This window comes from Callithrix jacchus, chromosome 5 (assembly GCF_049354715.1).
Source record: "Callithrix jacchus isolate 240 chromosome 5, calJac240_pri, whole genome shotgun sequence".
Classification (NCBI taxonomy): Eukaryota; Metazoa; Chordata; class Mammalia; order Primates; family Cebidae; genus Callithrix; species Callithrix jacchus.
In genome coordinates this window covers 66,634,363-66,647,954 of record NC_133506.1, presented here as the reverse complement: position 1 = coordinate 66,647,954, position 13,592 = coordinate 66,634,363, and the positions used below count along the sequence as shown (strand labels likewise).

The window sequence follows — 13,592 nt, the reverse complement described above, 5'->3', positions numbered from 1 at the left end:
CCTATAATCCCAGCACTTTGGGAGGCCGAGGAGAGTGGATCATGAGGTCAAGAGATCGAGACCATGTTGGTCAACATGGTGAAACTCTGTCTCTGCTAAAAACACAAAAATTGGCTGGGCATGGTGGCGCGTGCCTGTAGTCCCAGTTACTCAGGAGGCTGAGGCAGGAGAATTGCTTGAACCCAGGAGGCAGAGGTTACGGTGAACCGAGATCATGCCATTGCACTCCAGCCTGGGTAACAAGAGTGAAACTCCGTCTCAAAAAAACAAACAAACAAAGAAAAAAACAAAAAAACACATGATAGATTGTCTTTCCCCAAATTGTGTTCCACAGATTTTTTTTTTTTTTTTGGAGATAGAGTCTTGCTCTGTCGCCCAGGCTGGAGTGCAGTGGTGTGATCTTGGCTTGCTGCAACCTCCACCTGCTGGGTTTAAGCAATTCTCTGCCTCCGTCTCCTGAGTAGCTGGGATTACAGGCGCCCGCCACCATGGCTGGCTAATTTTTGTATTTCTAGTAGAGATGAGGTTTCACCATGTAGGTTAGGCTGGTCTTGAACTCCTGACCTCAAGTAATCAGCCCCCCTCAGCCTCCCTAAGCGCTGGGGTTACAGGTGTGAGCCAGTGCGCCCCACCTAGACGCCCATTTTCACAGTAGAACTGGCATGTGTGATCTGATTCCGTCTCCTATCTCACTTTTATTAAAGTTGGATTTCTCACCCCCTAAAAAACTGATTACCGATTCTTCACAAGGCCTAGGGTATCTTCACCTTGATAAAAAGAAATAAACCATCAAAAAACAGTTGCACCCCATGGAGGCTGCCAATAAAAAGGGTTTTGAGTGTGTGTCCCACCTGGGGATGACTAGGGCTGACTCAGCTCAGGCCCTGGGAAGTCCTGACTTTCTTTGCAGAATCAAAACCTCTTATCAGCTGCAGTCCTGTGCTGTTTTGGAAAAGTGGAGTGTGGGTTATCAGCCATGTCTGCCGGGGCCAGCAAGCCTCGACTGGATCCCAGGCTCGGAGAAAGCCTGTGCACCACCCTGTTTCTCAGTGAGGGATGAAGATCAGTGTCAGCCAGTTGCCCTGGCGTCTCCAGCCACACCCTGACCTCCATGCGCAGGGTGTCCATGCACCTGCCGTGCTGCTTTCTGGGAGGACTGAGGGCGTGATCTGCTGTCTTTCAGCTGCACTGGGGTGCAGGGCTCTGTTTTGTGCCACGTTTTCCTTTACAGCACACACGGCAGCCTCCCCCCTCAGACATGAAAAACACCCCACATCCCATGCACAGGCAGCCGTTTTGGTCCTTCCCTCCCTCCTGGACCCGGAAACCCTGATGGGGACATGAAAGAATGGTTGGGGCTGGTGGTGATGAAAGAACTCTGCCAGGCAAGCAGCGCCCAAGAGGCAGCAGTCCGCGGCCCTGCCAGCCTAGCTCAGCTTCACATGTCCCGCGGCCAGTGGCTGGGCTGCCTACCTGTCTTCTGGTCGCCACTGACCAGGAACTTGAGGATGTTGTTCATGGCTCCCATGTAGAAGATGAGCCGAAGCTGGGTGACGCACATGGTGACGAGGCTGAGCATCAGGATGGGGCTGAACACGCTTTGCATGAAGGACGGGGCTGCTGCGGGAGAGGCCATGGGTTCAGGGCCGGGCACACTGCCCCCACCACGCGGGGCTGTGCAAATCCCTCCACATGGGAGGCCAGGAGGCCCCCTGGGGTGGGCCTGGTGAGGGCTTAGCACTGCTGTGGGGTCGCCCCCTGTGTGAAATCAGTTGGGCAAATCCCTTTCCCTTCCCAGGCCTCTGCAGAACGGGGCAGGTGGGGCTGCCTCCCATTTTGGGATGAAGTGGGAATGGGGTGAGCTGATACCCACAGAGCCCCCTCCCCGTCACCCAGCTGCCATCTCAGGCAGGTACCTGCAGCGTCTGGCTGGCACTTCACTTCCAGGTCGACGGTGGACAGGCACAGCTTGTGGCCCTCCTGCAGCGCCACCTGCTCCTTGGCACTCCTCATGGAGCTGCCCACGCTTAGGCGGCGGCCCACTGTGGTCACCTGCTTGTAGAACTGCTTCCCCGTGATCTTGTGGTCAAAGCCCAGCCAGCTGAACTTGATCTTCACCCTGGGGCCCAGGAGAGTGTCTGTGGGTGCCAGTTGGGACCTCGGCTGGAAGAGTGTGTCTGTGGTGCTGCCCAGAACCCAAGCTTGGGGGAAATAGGGCCAGGGCCCTGGGAGAGAGTCTGTGGGCCCTGGGAGAGGGTCTGTGGGCGCTGCGCAGGACTCCGGCTTGGGGTGGGGTGTGGGCAGGGCAGAGGGCCTGGGAGAGTGTCTATAGGCACTGTGAGTGACCCCGGCTGTCGGGGGAGGGCAGGACAGAGGGCCAGGGAGAGTGTCTGTAGGCTGCTCGGAACCCTGACAAGGGTGGGATGGGGCCCAGGGCACCTTTACTTACGAGTAGTCCATGTCCTCCGGCCCAGGAAAGGGCTCCAGGGGCCAGTTAAAGAAGCAGTTGAGGAAAACCAGCCCGGAGCAGCCGGCCCAGACCACAAGAATGACGACAAAGGAGACGCCAGCATCATAGATGAGCTGACAAGCACCGTGGGGTGGGGTGGGGGAGGGACAGAGTTAGCCGAGGGAGACCAGGGCCGGTAGGCAGGGGCATCCGGCAGCCCTCTGCTATCCCTGTGCTGAGCCTTGTGAGGAGGCACAGCCCTGCCAACCTAGGCATTTGGCCATCAGACCCCCACCCTCCAGTCTTCCCACCATGCCTGCCCTGCTAGTTATCTGGGCCTGGCGTGTCATGAACCCCCCCAATTTGGAGGCCTTCCCAACGGCCCACTGTGATCACAGCACGGCTCTTGGGCTCATAGTGAACAGCCTGGCAGAGGTGATGGTACCTCAGGCCCATCGGCTTATCTGGTGTGAATGGAGCTCCCTGAAGACAGGCTGGCCCTGTCCATGGATTCTCCTGAGCCCTGGAGAGCTCACATGGCAGAGAACAAACAAATGCTCCCTCGGACCCGTGCAGTGGGCGTGTACCAGCCTGGGTCCCCGGCACTGTGGGGGCTGCTGGGTGTGGCCCTCGGGGAGTGCTCAGCATAGGATCTGACCGGCAGGCAGCCTACTGGGCACGGTCGCTGCAGTCATGAGTACCAGCGACTTCCAGCAGTGACTGAGTCCCTGAGGCATTGGCAGACAGTTACCCAGCATGCCAGGGAGGACCTGGCAGACAGTTACCCAGCGCGCCAGGGAGGACCTGGCAAACAGTTACCTAGTGCGCCAGGGAGGACGCTGCCATGAGCCACTGAGAAGAGGAGGAGGAGGAACTTGTGGGATCCGCCCCGTCCAGGGGTGCAAGAATCTCGGCAAGTCCACAGGATGGCTGGCACCGAGTCCCAGCTCCCACTGCGTTGATGCCCAGGAGGCCACCCCATGCCATGGCGCCTGAACTCTCCTAGCCAGCAGCCTTCCCACACGCACCCCTGAGGAAAGGGACTTCTCCCCAGTGTCAGGGCCAGAGGCAGGTGTAGCCCCTGTGGGGCCCTGGGCAGAGCCATGGCATTTGGGAATAGAAACTCAGGCGGATGGGCTGTGAGGCGTTTGCTTCGTCCTGACCCTGTGTGACTTCCACAGGTCAGAGTCCTGCCTGGGAGGGAAACAGCTGAGCCAACTTGGCCAGGAGCAGTGCTTTGACGGATGGAGCAATGGCACAGTAACAGCCACCAGCGGGTGGGGAAAGACAGGGAGCTGGGGGTCAGGGAGCCGGGTGAGACAGGAGCTAGACTCAAGTCTGAGACAAACTCACCCCCTGCCCTTTCCCTGCCCCAGTCCAGAAATGCACAGGTACCTACAGCAGAGCCCACAGCAGGTGTGTGAGTCCTGCCCCCGAGGCCACGTGATTCTTCTTGCTGGTGATGCCAGGTGCATCCTGCTGGGGTGGGGGTGCTGGGGAGGGGCCACCCCCAGTTCCCACAACTGCCTCCCTCTCAGAGAGGGTGGATGGAGACTGGAGCAGGGCTGAACATGGACGCCAGTGCTCACCTTGATTCCCGGGAAGGTGACAGCCGAGGAGGCGTAGGACCCAATCATCAGGGCAATAAACGTGGACCGAAGGTCTCCGAACATGTTGGGCAGCTGAGAGATAAGAAGCAGGGAAGCCTCAGTGGGAGGAGGCACTGGGGAAGCACAGGAGGAGTGGGCAGATGACCAGGCCTATCAGCCCCTCTTCACCTGCGTCCCTCCTGTGTGACTCACAGGGCAGTAGTCCAGGAGTGATGACCGCTCACTCAAAGTGTCTCCTCTCTGCACCGGGGCTGATACGGGCAAGGAGGGAGGTCACACAGGGTACAAGTGGCTGCCTGACTGCAGCGGGCAACCCTCCCTGGCTCTCTGCTCCCAGCAGAACCCAGGAGCCTTCTTGTCCTTCCAGGGTAACACTGAGATGCCAGAGAACAAAGTTATGAGCCTCAGGCAGCCCTCAAAGGGAGAGAGCCTGTTAAAAATAAGCATCTATTTGGGGACAATCAAGACATTTTATAAATAAAAATATCAGCATCCCAGAAAGACCAGATGTCAGCAAAAACTACTTTTGGTTTGGAGAGAGTAGGTTTTGGGAAGGTTTCAATCAGAATTCAACAGTTCTCTCTGGTCTGGTGATGAAGATGGCCCAGGAGTCCTGCTTCTAAATTTCTTTGTTTTTGAGATGGGGTTTCGCTCTTGTCGCCCAGGCTGGAGTGCAGTGGTGCAATCTCAGCTCATTGCAACCTCCGCTTCCCCGCTTTAAGCGATTCTCCTGCATCAGCCTCCCAAGTAGCTGAGATCAGAGGCGCCCACCACCACACCTGGCTAATTTTGTATTTTTAGTAGAGATGGGGTTTCTCCTTGTTGGCCAGGCTGGTCTCAGGTGATCTGCCCGCCTCGGCCCCTCAAAGTGCTGGGATTACAGGCGTGAGCCACTGTGCCTGGCCCGCTAGCCTTTATTTTTGTAGAGATGGGGTCTCATTATATTGCTCAGGCTAGTAGTGAACTCCTGGCCTCAAGCGATGCTCCCAGCTTGGCCTCCCCCCCAAAAAACTAAACCATTTTCTGTTATCAAACCTGCCTACCTACAAACAAATTAATCGCAGCTGAGGAGAGGCAGTCTGCACGTGGCGACATGCTGTCTCCAATCATTTCCACCTGTTTTGCCCACAGTTAAAAATGAGTAAGATATCGTCAAAATGTACACCTTCTGTGCTTTAAAGGATGGCATCGAGAAAGTGAAAAGAGACGGGAGTGGTGGCTCAGGCCTGGCATCCCAGCACTCTGGACGGCTGAGGCAGCAGGATTACTTGAGGGCAGGAGTTGGAGAAAGTGAAAAGAATGCACAGAATTCAAGAAACTTCTTACAAACCATCGATCTAATCAGGAGCTTGCATCTAGAGTATGTAAAGACAGCACCCAATAGTCATTCAAAAAACAAAAAACAGAACATACAAGAACCCTTACCACTCAATAATAAAATGATACATAACCCATTTTTTTTTTTATATGGAGTCTTGCTCTGTCTCCCAGGCTGGAGTGCAGTGGTGCCATCTCGGCTCACTGCAACCTGTCTCCTGGGTTCAAGCGATTCTCCTGCCTCAGCCTCCCCAGCAGCTGGGATTGCAGGTAGTGTCACTGTGCCCAGCAATTTTTGAAATAACCAATTTTTTAAATGGGCAAAGATCTAAATAGACATTTCTCCAAAGAAGATATACAAATGGCCATTAAGCGTATGAAAAGAAGCTCAACACCATTAATCACAGTGAAATGCAAATCAAAACCACAGTGAGATACCACTTGATACTCACTAGGATATCAAAAAATCACAGTCAGACGGGGTGCAGTGGCTCACACCTATAATCCCAGCCCTTTGGGAGGTCGAGGCTGGCGATCACTTGAGGCCAGGAGTTCAAGACCAGCCTGGGCAACATAGTGAGACCCTCGTCTCTACCAAAAATATAAAAAATTAGCTGGGTGTGGTGGAACATGCCTATAATCCCACCTACTTGGGAGGCTGAGGCAGGAATCGCTTGAATCCAGGAGACAGAGGTTACAGCAGTGAGCCGAGATCACGCCACTGCACTCCAGCCTGGGTGACAGAGCAAGACTCCATTTACAAAAAAAGAAATGAGGCCGGGCGCGTGGCTCACGCCTGTAATCCCAGCACTTTGGGAGGCTAAGATGCGTGGATCACCTGAGGTCAGGAGTTCGAGACCAGCCTGGCCAACATGGTGAAACCCCATTTCTATAAAAATGCAAAAATGACCTGGGCATAATGGCAGGTGCCTGTAATCCTAGCTACTGTGGAGGCTGGGGCAGGACAATCACTTGAACCTGAAAGGTGGAGGCTGCAGTGACCCGAGATCACATCACTGAACTTCAGCCTGGTGACAAAGCAAGACTCTGTCTCAAAGAAAAAAAAAAAAGAGAATGCTCTGCAGACAGCCTGCCAGGGAGGCCTTTGCCCTACCTTCTTAACCTCAAGTCTGGCTTAAACCTACCTAGGCTACAGACCAACAGAGCCACAGGGATTTGGGGTGAGTGAGCTCATGGCTCTGCCCGGTCTCCGCAGCACTCGATCCAGGATGGGGAAGAGCAGAACCTGGGGAAAAGACCGACTCTCCATCTGTCCACGGATGAGGCCCTCGCCTGCAGGCCTGGACAGGTCAGGGGCCTCCCCAATGCTCCCTTTGATACCCTGTCTCTTGCCGCCTGGAATGTTCTTATAAGCGCCAAGAAAATTCTTCCCAACATGTGATTCCGGTCAGGAGAGCCATTCTTTAGCAGGGTAGAGTGCCTTAGGGGAGCCCACACTAGGCAGCCTTCAAACCAACATCTTGTAAAACATCTTGTATTTTAAATTGTGAACTTTTCCTTACTAAAGTAATGCATGGGCCAGTTGTGGTGGCTCACATTTGTAATCCCAGCACTTTGGGAGCCCGAGGTGGGCGGCTCACAAGGTCAAGAGATCGAGACCATTCTGGCCAATATGGTGAAACCCCATCTCTACTAAAAAATACAAAAATTAGTTGGGCGTGGTGGCATGTGCCTGTAATCCCAGCTACTGGGAGGCTGAGGCAGGAGAATCGCTTGAACCTGGGAGGTGGAGATTGCACTGCTGCACTCCAGCCCAGAGCGAGACTCTGCCTCAAAAACAAGAAAAGTAATGCATGTCCATTGCAAAATGTTTGGAACAAAGTATAGAAAGAATAACGTGAAAATCACCCTAAGGCCAGACATGGTGGCTCATATGCATAATCCCAGCACTCTGGGAGTCTGAGGCAGGCAGATCACTTGAGGCCATGAGTTCAGGACCAGCCTGGCCAACATGGTAAAACTATCTCTACCAAAAATACAAAAAATTAGCCGGACATGGTGGTGGACACCTATAATCCCAGCTACTTGGGAGGCTGAGGCAGGAGGATCACTTGAACCTGGGAGGCAGAGGTTCCCATGAGCAGAGATTGAGCCACTGCACTCCAGCCTGGGTGACACAGTGAGACTCAGTCTCAAAACAAAAACAAAAAACAAAACAAATAACAACAACTTTATATGTGTGTGTATATATATACACGTTTGAATGGACTTCCTTAAGGATAAACGTATGTACACACAACTATTTTTATTTTCTTTTTTATGACCATACCTGAGACTTAAAACTATTATTTCTTTAAGGTAAATTCCTGAAAGTAGAATCATTAGGCAAAAGAGAACACACTTTTTTTTTGAGATGGAGTCTCACTCTGTCACCCAGGCTGGAGTGCAGTGGTATGATCTCAGCTCATTGCAACCTCCACCTCCCAGGTTCAAGCAATTCTCCTGCCTCAGCCTCCTGAGCAGCTGAGATTACAGGCGCCCACCACCACCCCTGGCTAATTTTTGTATTTTTAGTGGAGACAGGGTTTCACCATGTTGGTCAGGCTGGTCTTGAACTCCTGACCTCAAGTGATCCACCTGCAATGTTGACACCTAACATTTTACCCTTGAAATTTTACCTGTAGATACAGAAAGAATGGGTCCATATGAGGGTATCATTAAGCTCTTGCATAACACATCTGCCACCTCTGCAGGGTTGTCATGGTAACGAATAATTTTCCACCCCTCCCAGTTTGGTGGTTTTATTTCTGTTTTCTTTTCTTTTCTTTCTGAGATGGAGTGTTCCCCCATCGCCCAGGCTGGAGTGTAGTGTGATCTCGGCTCACTGCAACCTCTGCCTCCTGGGTTCAAGCGATTCTCCTGCCTCAGCCTTCTGAGTAGCTGAGACTTACAAGTGCACACCAACACAACTGGCTAATTTTTTTTTTTTTTTTTTTTTGAGACAGAGTTTCATTCTTGTTGCCCAGGCTGGAATGCGTGGTGCGATCTCTGCTCACTGCAACCTACGCCTCCCAGGTTCAAGCGATTCTCCTGCCTCAGCCTCCTGAGTAGCCGAGATTACAGGCACCTGCCACCACGCCTGGCTAATTTTTCATTTTCAGTACAGATGGGGTTTCATCATGTTGGCCAGGCTGGTGTCAAACTCCTGACCCTCAGGTGATCTGCCCACCTCTGCTTCCCAAAGTGCTGGGATTACTGGCATGAGCCACTGTGCCTGGCCCCAGCTAATTTTTTTGTATCTTTAGTAGAGACAGGGTTTCACCATGTTGGCTGGGGTGGTCTCGAACTCCTGACCTCATGATCCACCGCACCCGGCAGTGGTGTTTTTTTTTTTAAGTAAAATGTCTGAAATAGAAAAATGCTGCCATTTGTTTCTCTTAATGCATTGAAAACAGTGGAAGTTTGCAGATTTTAAATTCTTTTTTTTTTTTTTTTGAGACAGAGTTTCGCTCTTGTTACCCAGGCTAGAGTGCAATGGCGTGATCTCGGCTCACCGCAACCTCCGCCTCCTGGATTCAGGCAATTCTCCTGCCTCAGCCTCCTGAGTAGCTGGGATTACAGGCACGCGCCACCATGCCCAGCTAATTTTTTGTATTTTTAGTAGAGACAGGGTTTCACCATGTTGACCAGGATGGTCTCGATCTCTTGACCTCGTGATCCACCCGCCTCAGCCTCCCAAAGTGCTGGGATTACAGGTGTGAGCCACCGCGCCCGGCTAAGATTTTAAATTCTTAAGTCCAAGCTGGGACAAGACTGCTCTCAAAGGGGTCTGTTCAACACACTAACTCCAGGTTTGGGGCCATCACTGAGCTGCAATTAAACCTGCAGGCATGCATTTTACAGAGTGGTGGAATCTCATTCCCATATGCAACCAAGCTTCCAGATGTAGCCAGGAGAACCCAATGTTCCCTGGATCCTGAGACAGCTAATAAGCACTCAGGCCTGCCACGCTGCAGAAGAGAAGCCCCATGGCCAGGGAAGTATGCTGCCTGCCTTCGCGCAGCCGAAGCCAGCAGAAGCAGGTGCTGTGCAGACCAGGCCACAGCAACACTGAGGCAGTCCCGCACTGAGACCACCCAACCCTGCACCGCCTTCCTGGAGGTCCGCGCGGGCCCACAAGGGCGCACAAGGGTCTGGGCAGCATGGTCTCCTTCATCTTTCTTTGTTTTCATTCTTTCAGTTTTATAAAGACAGGGTCTCACTCTATTGCCCAGGCTGGTCTTGAACTCCTGGACTCAAGCCATCCTTCCACCTCGTCTTCCTAAAGTGCTGCGATTACAGTTATGAGCCACTGTGCCCAGCCAATCTTTATATATTGATTTTGTGAAGACTCCTGTATTGAAGACATTCACAGGCCAGGCGCAGTGGCTCACACCTGTAATCCCAGGACTCCTTGGGAGGCAGAGGTGGGCAGATCACTTGCGGTCAGGAGTTTGAGACCAGCCTGGCCAATATGGTGAAACCCGATCTTTACTAAAAATACAGAAATTAGCTGGACATGGTGGCAGGAGCCTGTAAGCCCATCTACTCAGAGAGTTGAGGTAGGAGAATCACTTGAACCCAGGAGACAGAGGTTGCAATGAGCCTAGATCGTGCCACTGTACTCCAGCCTAGGTGACAGAGCAAGACTCTTGTCTCAAAAAATAATAATAGCAATAAACTAAAGACATTTGCAGTTCTTCTATATACTATTAAGTTTTACTAGTTTGTCATTTAACTTTTTAATTTATGGTTTTTTGTTTTTTTTTTTGAGATAGAGTTTTGCTTTTGTTGTCCAGGCTGGAGTGCAATGGTGCGATCTCGGCTCACTGCAACCTCTGCCTCCCGGGTTCAAGCGATTCTCCTGCCTCAGCCTCCCGAGTAGCTGGGATTATAGGTGCTCACTACCACACCGGCCTAATTTTTTCTCTTTTCAGTAGAGATGGGGTTTTGCCATGTTGGCCAGGCTAATTATGAACTCCTGACCTCAGGTGATCTGCCCACCTCAGCCTCCCAAAGTGCTGGGATGACAGGACTGAGCCACTGCCCCCGGCCTCACGGTGTTTTTTGACCAATACAAGTTTTTAAATAGGTGGTTGAAAGTGTGTTTCAGCTTTTAGGAACTACCTAGCATTCGTGCCAAATGAAATCTCTCTGGAAAGAAGGTGAAGGATGACCTTGACCAGGGAAACCCAAAGCATAAACATCCTGGCAGAAGTCAACGTGTGGCCACAAAAGAACAAGGACAGGAGAAGAAAGCTGTCTCTGTGGACGCTGATTATTTATGTCAAGGGTAATAGGCATCGGACTTGTAGCCTGGAGCCAGCTTCCTTTTCTTCCTCCCAAAGTTGCTGCGCCTGCCAGAGGCCACTTCCCCCGCTGGCTGTGCCAGAGCAGCTTAACCAGGACATTTTCCTTGCTATGAAGTCATAACACATAAGATAATGGCTACCTTTGTGTGTGTGTGTGTGTGTGTGTGTGTGTGTGTGTGATGGAGTTTTACTCTTATTGCTCAGGCTGGAGTGCAGTGGCACGATCTCGGCTCACTGCAACCTCCACTTCCTGGGTTCAAGTGATTCTTCTGCCTCAGCCTCCCAAGTAGCTGGGATTACAGGCATGCGCCCCCACGCCCAGCTAATTTTGTATTTTTAGTAGAGACGTGGTTTCTCCATGTTGGTCAGGCTGGTCTCGAACTCCTGACATCAGGTGATCTGCCCGCCACCGCGCCCGGCCCAATAGCAACTATTTTTAATACCCACCCTATTTCCGATCCTAAAAACCCTCAGCCTGGCGTGGTGGCTCACACCTGTAATCCCAGCACTTTGGGAGGCTAAGATGGGTGGATCACCTGAGGCCAGGAGTTTGAGACCAGTCTGGTCAACATGGCAAAAATCCTTCTCTACTAAAAATAAAAATAAAAATAACTTTTTATTATTTTTATAATTTATTAAATTAGCCAGGTATGGTGTTGGGAGCCTGTAATCCCAGCTATTTGGGAGGCTAAGGCAGAAGAATCACTTGAACCTGGGAGGTGGAGGTTTCAGTGAGCTGAGATCATGCCACTGTACTCCAGCCTTGGCAGCAAGAGTGAAACTCCATCCCAAAAATTAAAAAAAAAAACAACTCAAAGCAACTGTATGAGGTAGGTGTCACTTATGACCTCACTTAATAAGTACCAAACTTAAAGCTTAGAAAAGTCAAGAACTCTGCCAAGGTAGTAATGGTCAAATTTGGGATTCAAGCCAGGCCAAGCATCTATGCGTAGTCCCAGTCCACATTGCCTCTCGGGAGCCTCACGTGGGCAATACACACTTCAGTTTGGATCCCATGCCTTGTATGTGTTACTTATTAAGCATTCAACCTGCGTCCTCCAACTAGAGCTTTATTTTTCATTCATTCATTCATTCATTCATTCATTCATTCATTTTGAGACAGAATCTTGCTCTGTCACCCAGGCTGAAGTGCAGTGTCGCAATGTTGGCTCACTGCAACCTCCACCTCCCAGGTTCAAGCGATTCTCCCACTTCAGCCTTCCGAATAGCTGGGATTAAAGGCGTGCGCCACCACGCCTGGCTAATTTTTGTATTTTTAGTAGGGACAGGGTTTCACTATATATTGGCCAGGCTGGTCTCAAACACCTGACCTCAGGTGATCCACCCACCTTGGCCTCCCAAAGTGTTGGGATTATAGGTGTAAGCCACCAATCCTGGCCGTTTTTAAAAATTTTATTTTTAGGTTGGACGTGGTGGCTCATGCCTGTAATCCCAGCACTTTGGGAGGCCGAAACGGATGGATCACCTGAGGTCATGAGTTCAAGACCAGCCTGACCAACATGGAGAAACCCCATCTCTGCTAAAAATATAAAAAATTAGCAGGGCATGGTGGCGTGTGCCTGTAATCTCAGCTACTTGGGAAGTTGAGGAAGGAGAATTGCTTGAACCCAGAAGGTGGAGGTTGCAGTGAGCCAAGATTGCTCCATTGCACTCCAGCCTGGACAACAAGAGGGAAATTCCATCTCAAAAATAAATAAATAAATTTATTTTTAGGATGAGATCATGCTATATTGCCCAGGCTGGAGCGATGTGGCTGTTCACAGGCATGATCCCACTACTGATCTGCAGGGGAGTTTGGACCTGCTCGGCTTCTGACCTGGTCCAGTTCACCCCTCCTTAGGCAACCTGGTGGTCTCTGCCCCACCATGTCACCATAGTGTTGCTGAACTTAGTGTAGACAGCTGGTCAGTACAGCACACTACCGTGCAGCGCTCCTGGACTCAAGTGCTCTGCCCGCCTCGGCTGCCCGAGTAGCTGGGACTATGGGAGGGGGTGCTACCACGCCCTGTCTCATCTAGAGATTCCTTGTATTCCTTCCCAAGCTCCTTTTATCCCTGTCTGCCCCCTGCCCTCCCCTCCCACTGGCTGCCTTCGGCTGCCCTCCCGGTGTTCCCCACCACAGCAGCGAGTGGGTTTGCATCTGCCTGTGGACCCTATGGGTCCTCCTCACATCTAGGTCCCTCCCCACATCTCCCAGCAGCTTCCCTGCCTCTGCCAGTCTCAGCTGCGCAGAATGGCTCCTTGGAAGCCGCAGTGCCCGAGTGAGGGCTGAGTGCTGAGCAGAGCGCCCCAGTGCGGGCCTCGGGCTGGCAGAGGGAAGAACCAGGTCTGCTGCCAGGCAGGAAGCCAGCACTGTGCTGCAGCGACAGATGCCAGGAAGACACTCAAGAGGCCGTTTCCTGACTCACAGACACACTCATAGTGGGCATGCAAGCCCCTCTGCCAGCCCTTGGGTGCTTCCCACAGCCCCCTGGCTACCTACGGGAGGGTCAGAGCTGGAGCAGGCAGTACCTGTCCCGCCGGCCCGGGCTACGTGGCCTCCACATGGCCTCAGGCACACAGCACCACCCATGACTCTCTCTCAGGCCCCTGGCTGCACCATACACAGGCCAGACCGTTTGACCTTCACAGAGGGGAAAACAGAAGCTGCAGGCGGCCCCTACCCTGGCGTTCTGGCTGCAGAGCAATGCCACTGGACAGGCGTCCCTGGAGGCCACAGCCCTGGGACAGTGCACATGGAGGAGCTTCTCTGCGATGCAGGAGGTGCGTGCCTTTTGGCCCAGCGCAGGCAGAAATGAGGGGCTGCTACGGCATCCCAGCCCTGACATTCCACATCCACGGCCTTCCGAGTCCTCCCTGGCCTGTGGGAGCTGAGCGGTGGGT

General features: G+C 52.4%; 1 protein-coding gene across 23 annotated transcripts in view; it reads right to left on the bottom strand.

Annotated features, from left to right (window-relative positions):
* Positions 1 to 13,592, bottom strand: part of SLC43A2 (solute carrier family 43 member 2) — a 53,459-nt gene that overhangs the window by 14,001 nt on the left and 25,866 nt on the right. For 16 of the 23 annotated variants that reach the window (XM_078372482.1, XM_078372484.1, XM_008996378.6 and 13 more), the window contains 4 exons: positions 4,039 to 4,131; positions 2,450 to 2,583; positions 1,917 to 2,119; positions 1,474 to 1,620 (listed from right to left, as the gene is read on the bottom strand). In XM_078372482.1, coding sequence (XP_078228608.1) covers positions 1,474 to 1,620; positions 1,917 to 2,119; positions 2,450 to 2,583; positions 4,039 to 4,131 — 577 coding nt within the window. The remainder of the gene's footprint in view (positions 1 to 1,473; positions 1,621 to 1,916; positions 2,120 to 2,449; positions 2,584 to 4,038; positions 4,132 to 13,592) is intronic. The other 7 variants (XM_078372477.1, XM_078372480.1, XM_078372489.1 and 4 more) reach the window with 1 other exon arrangement.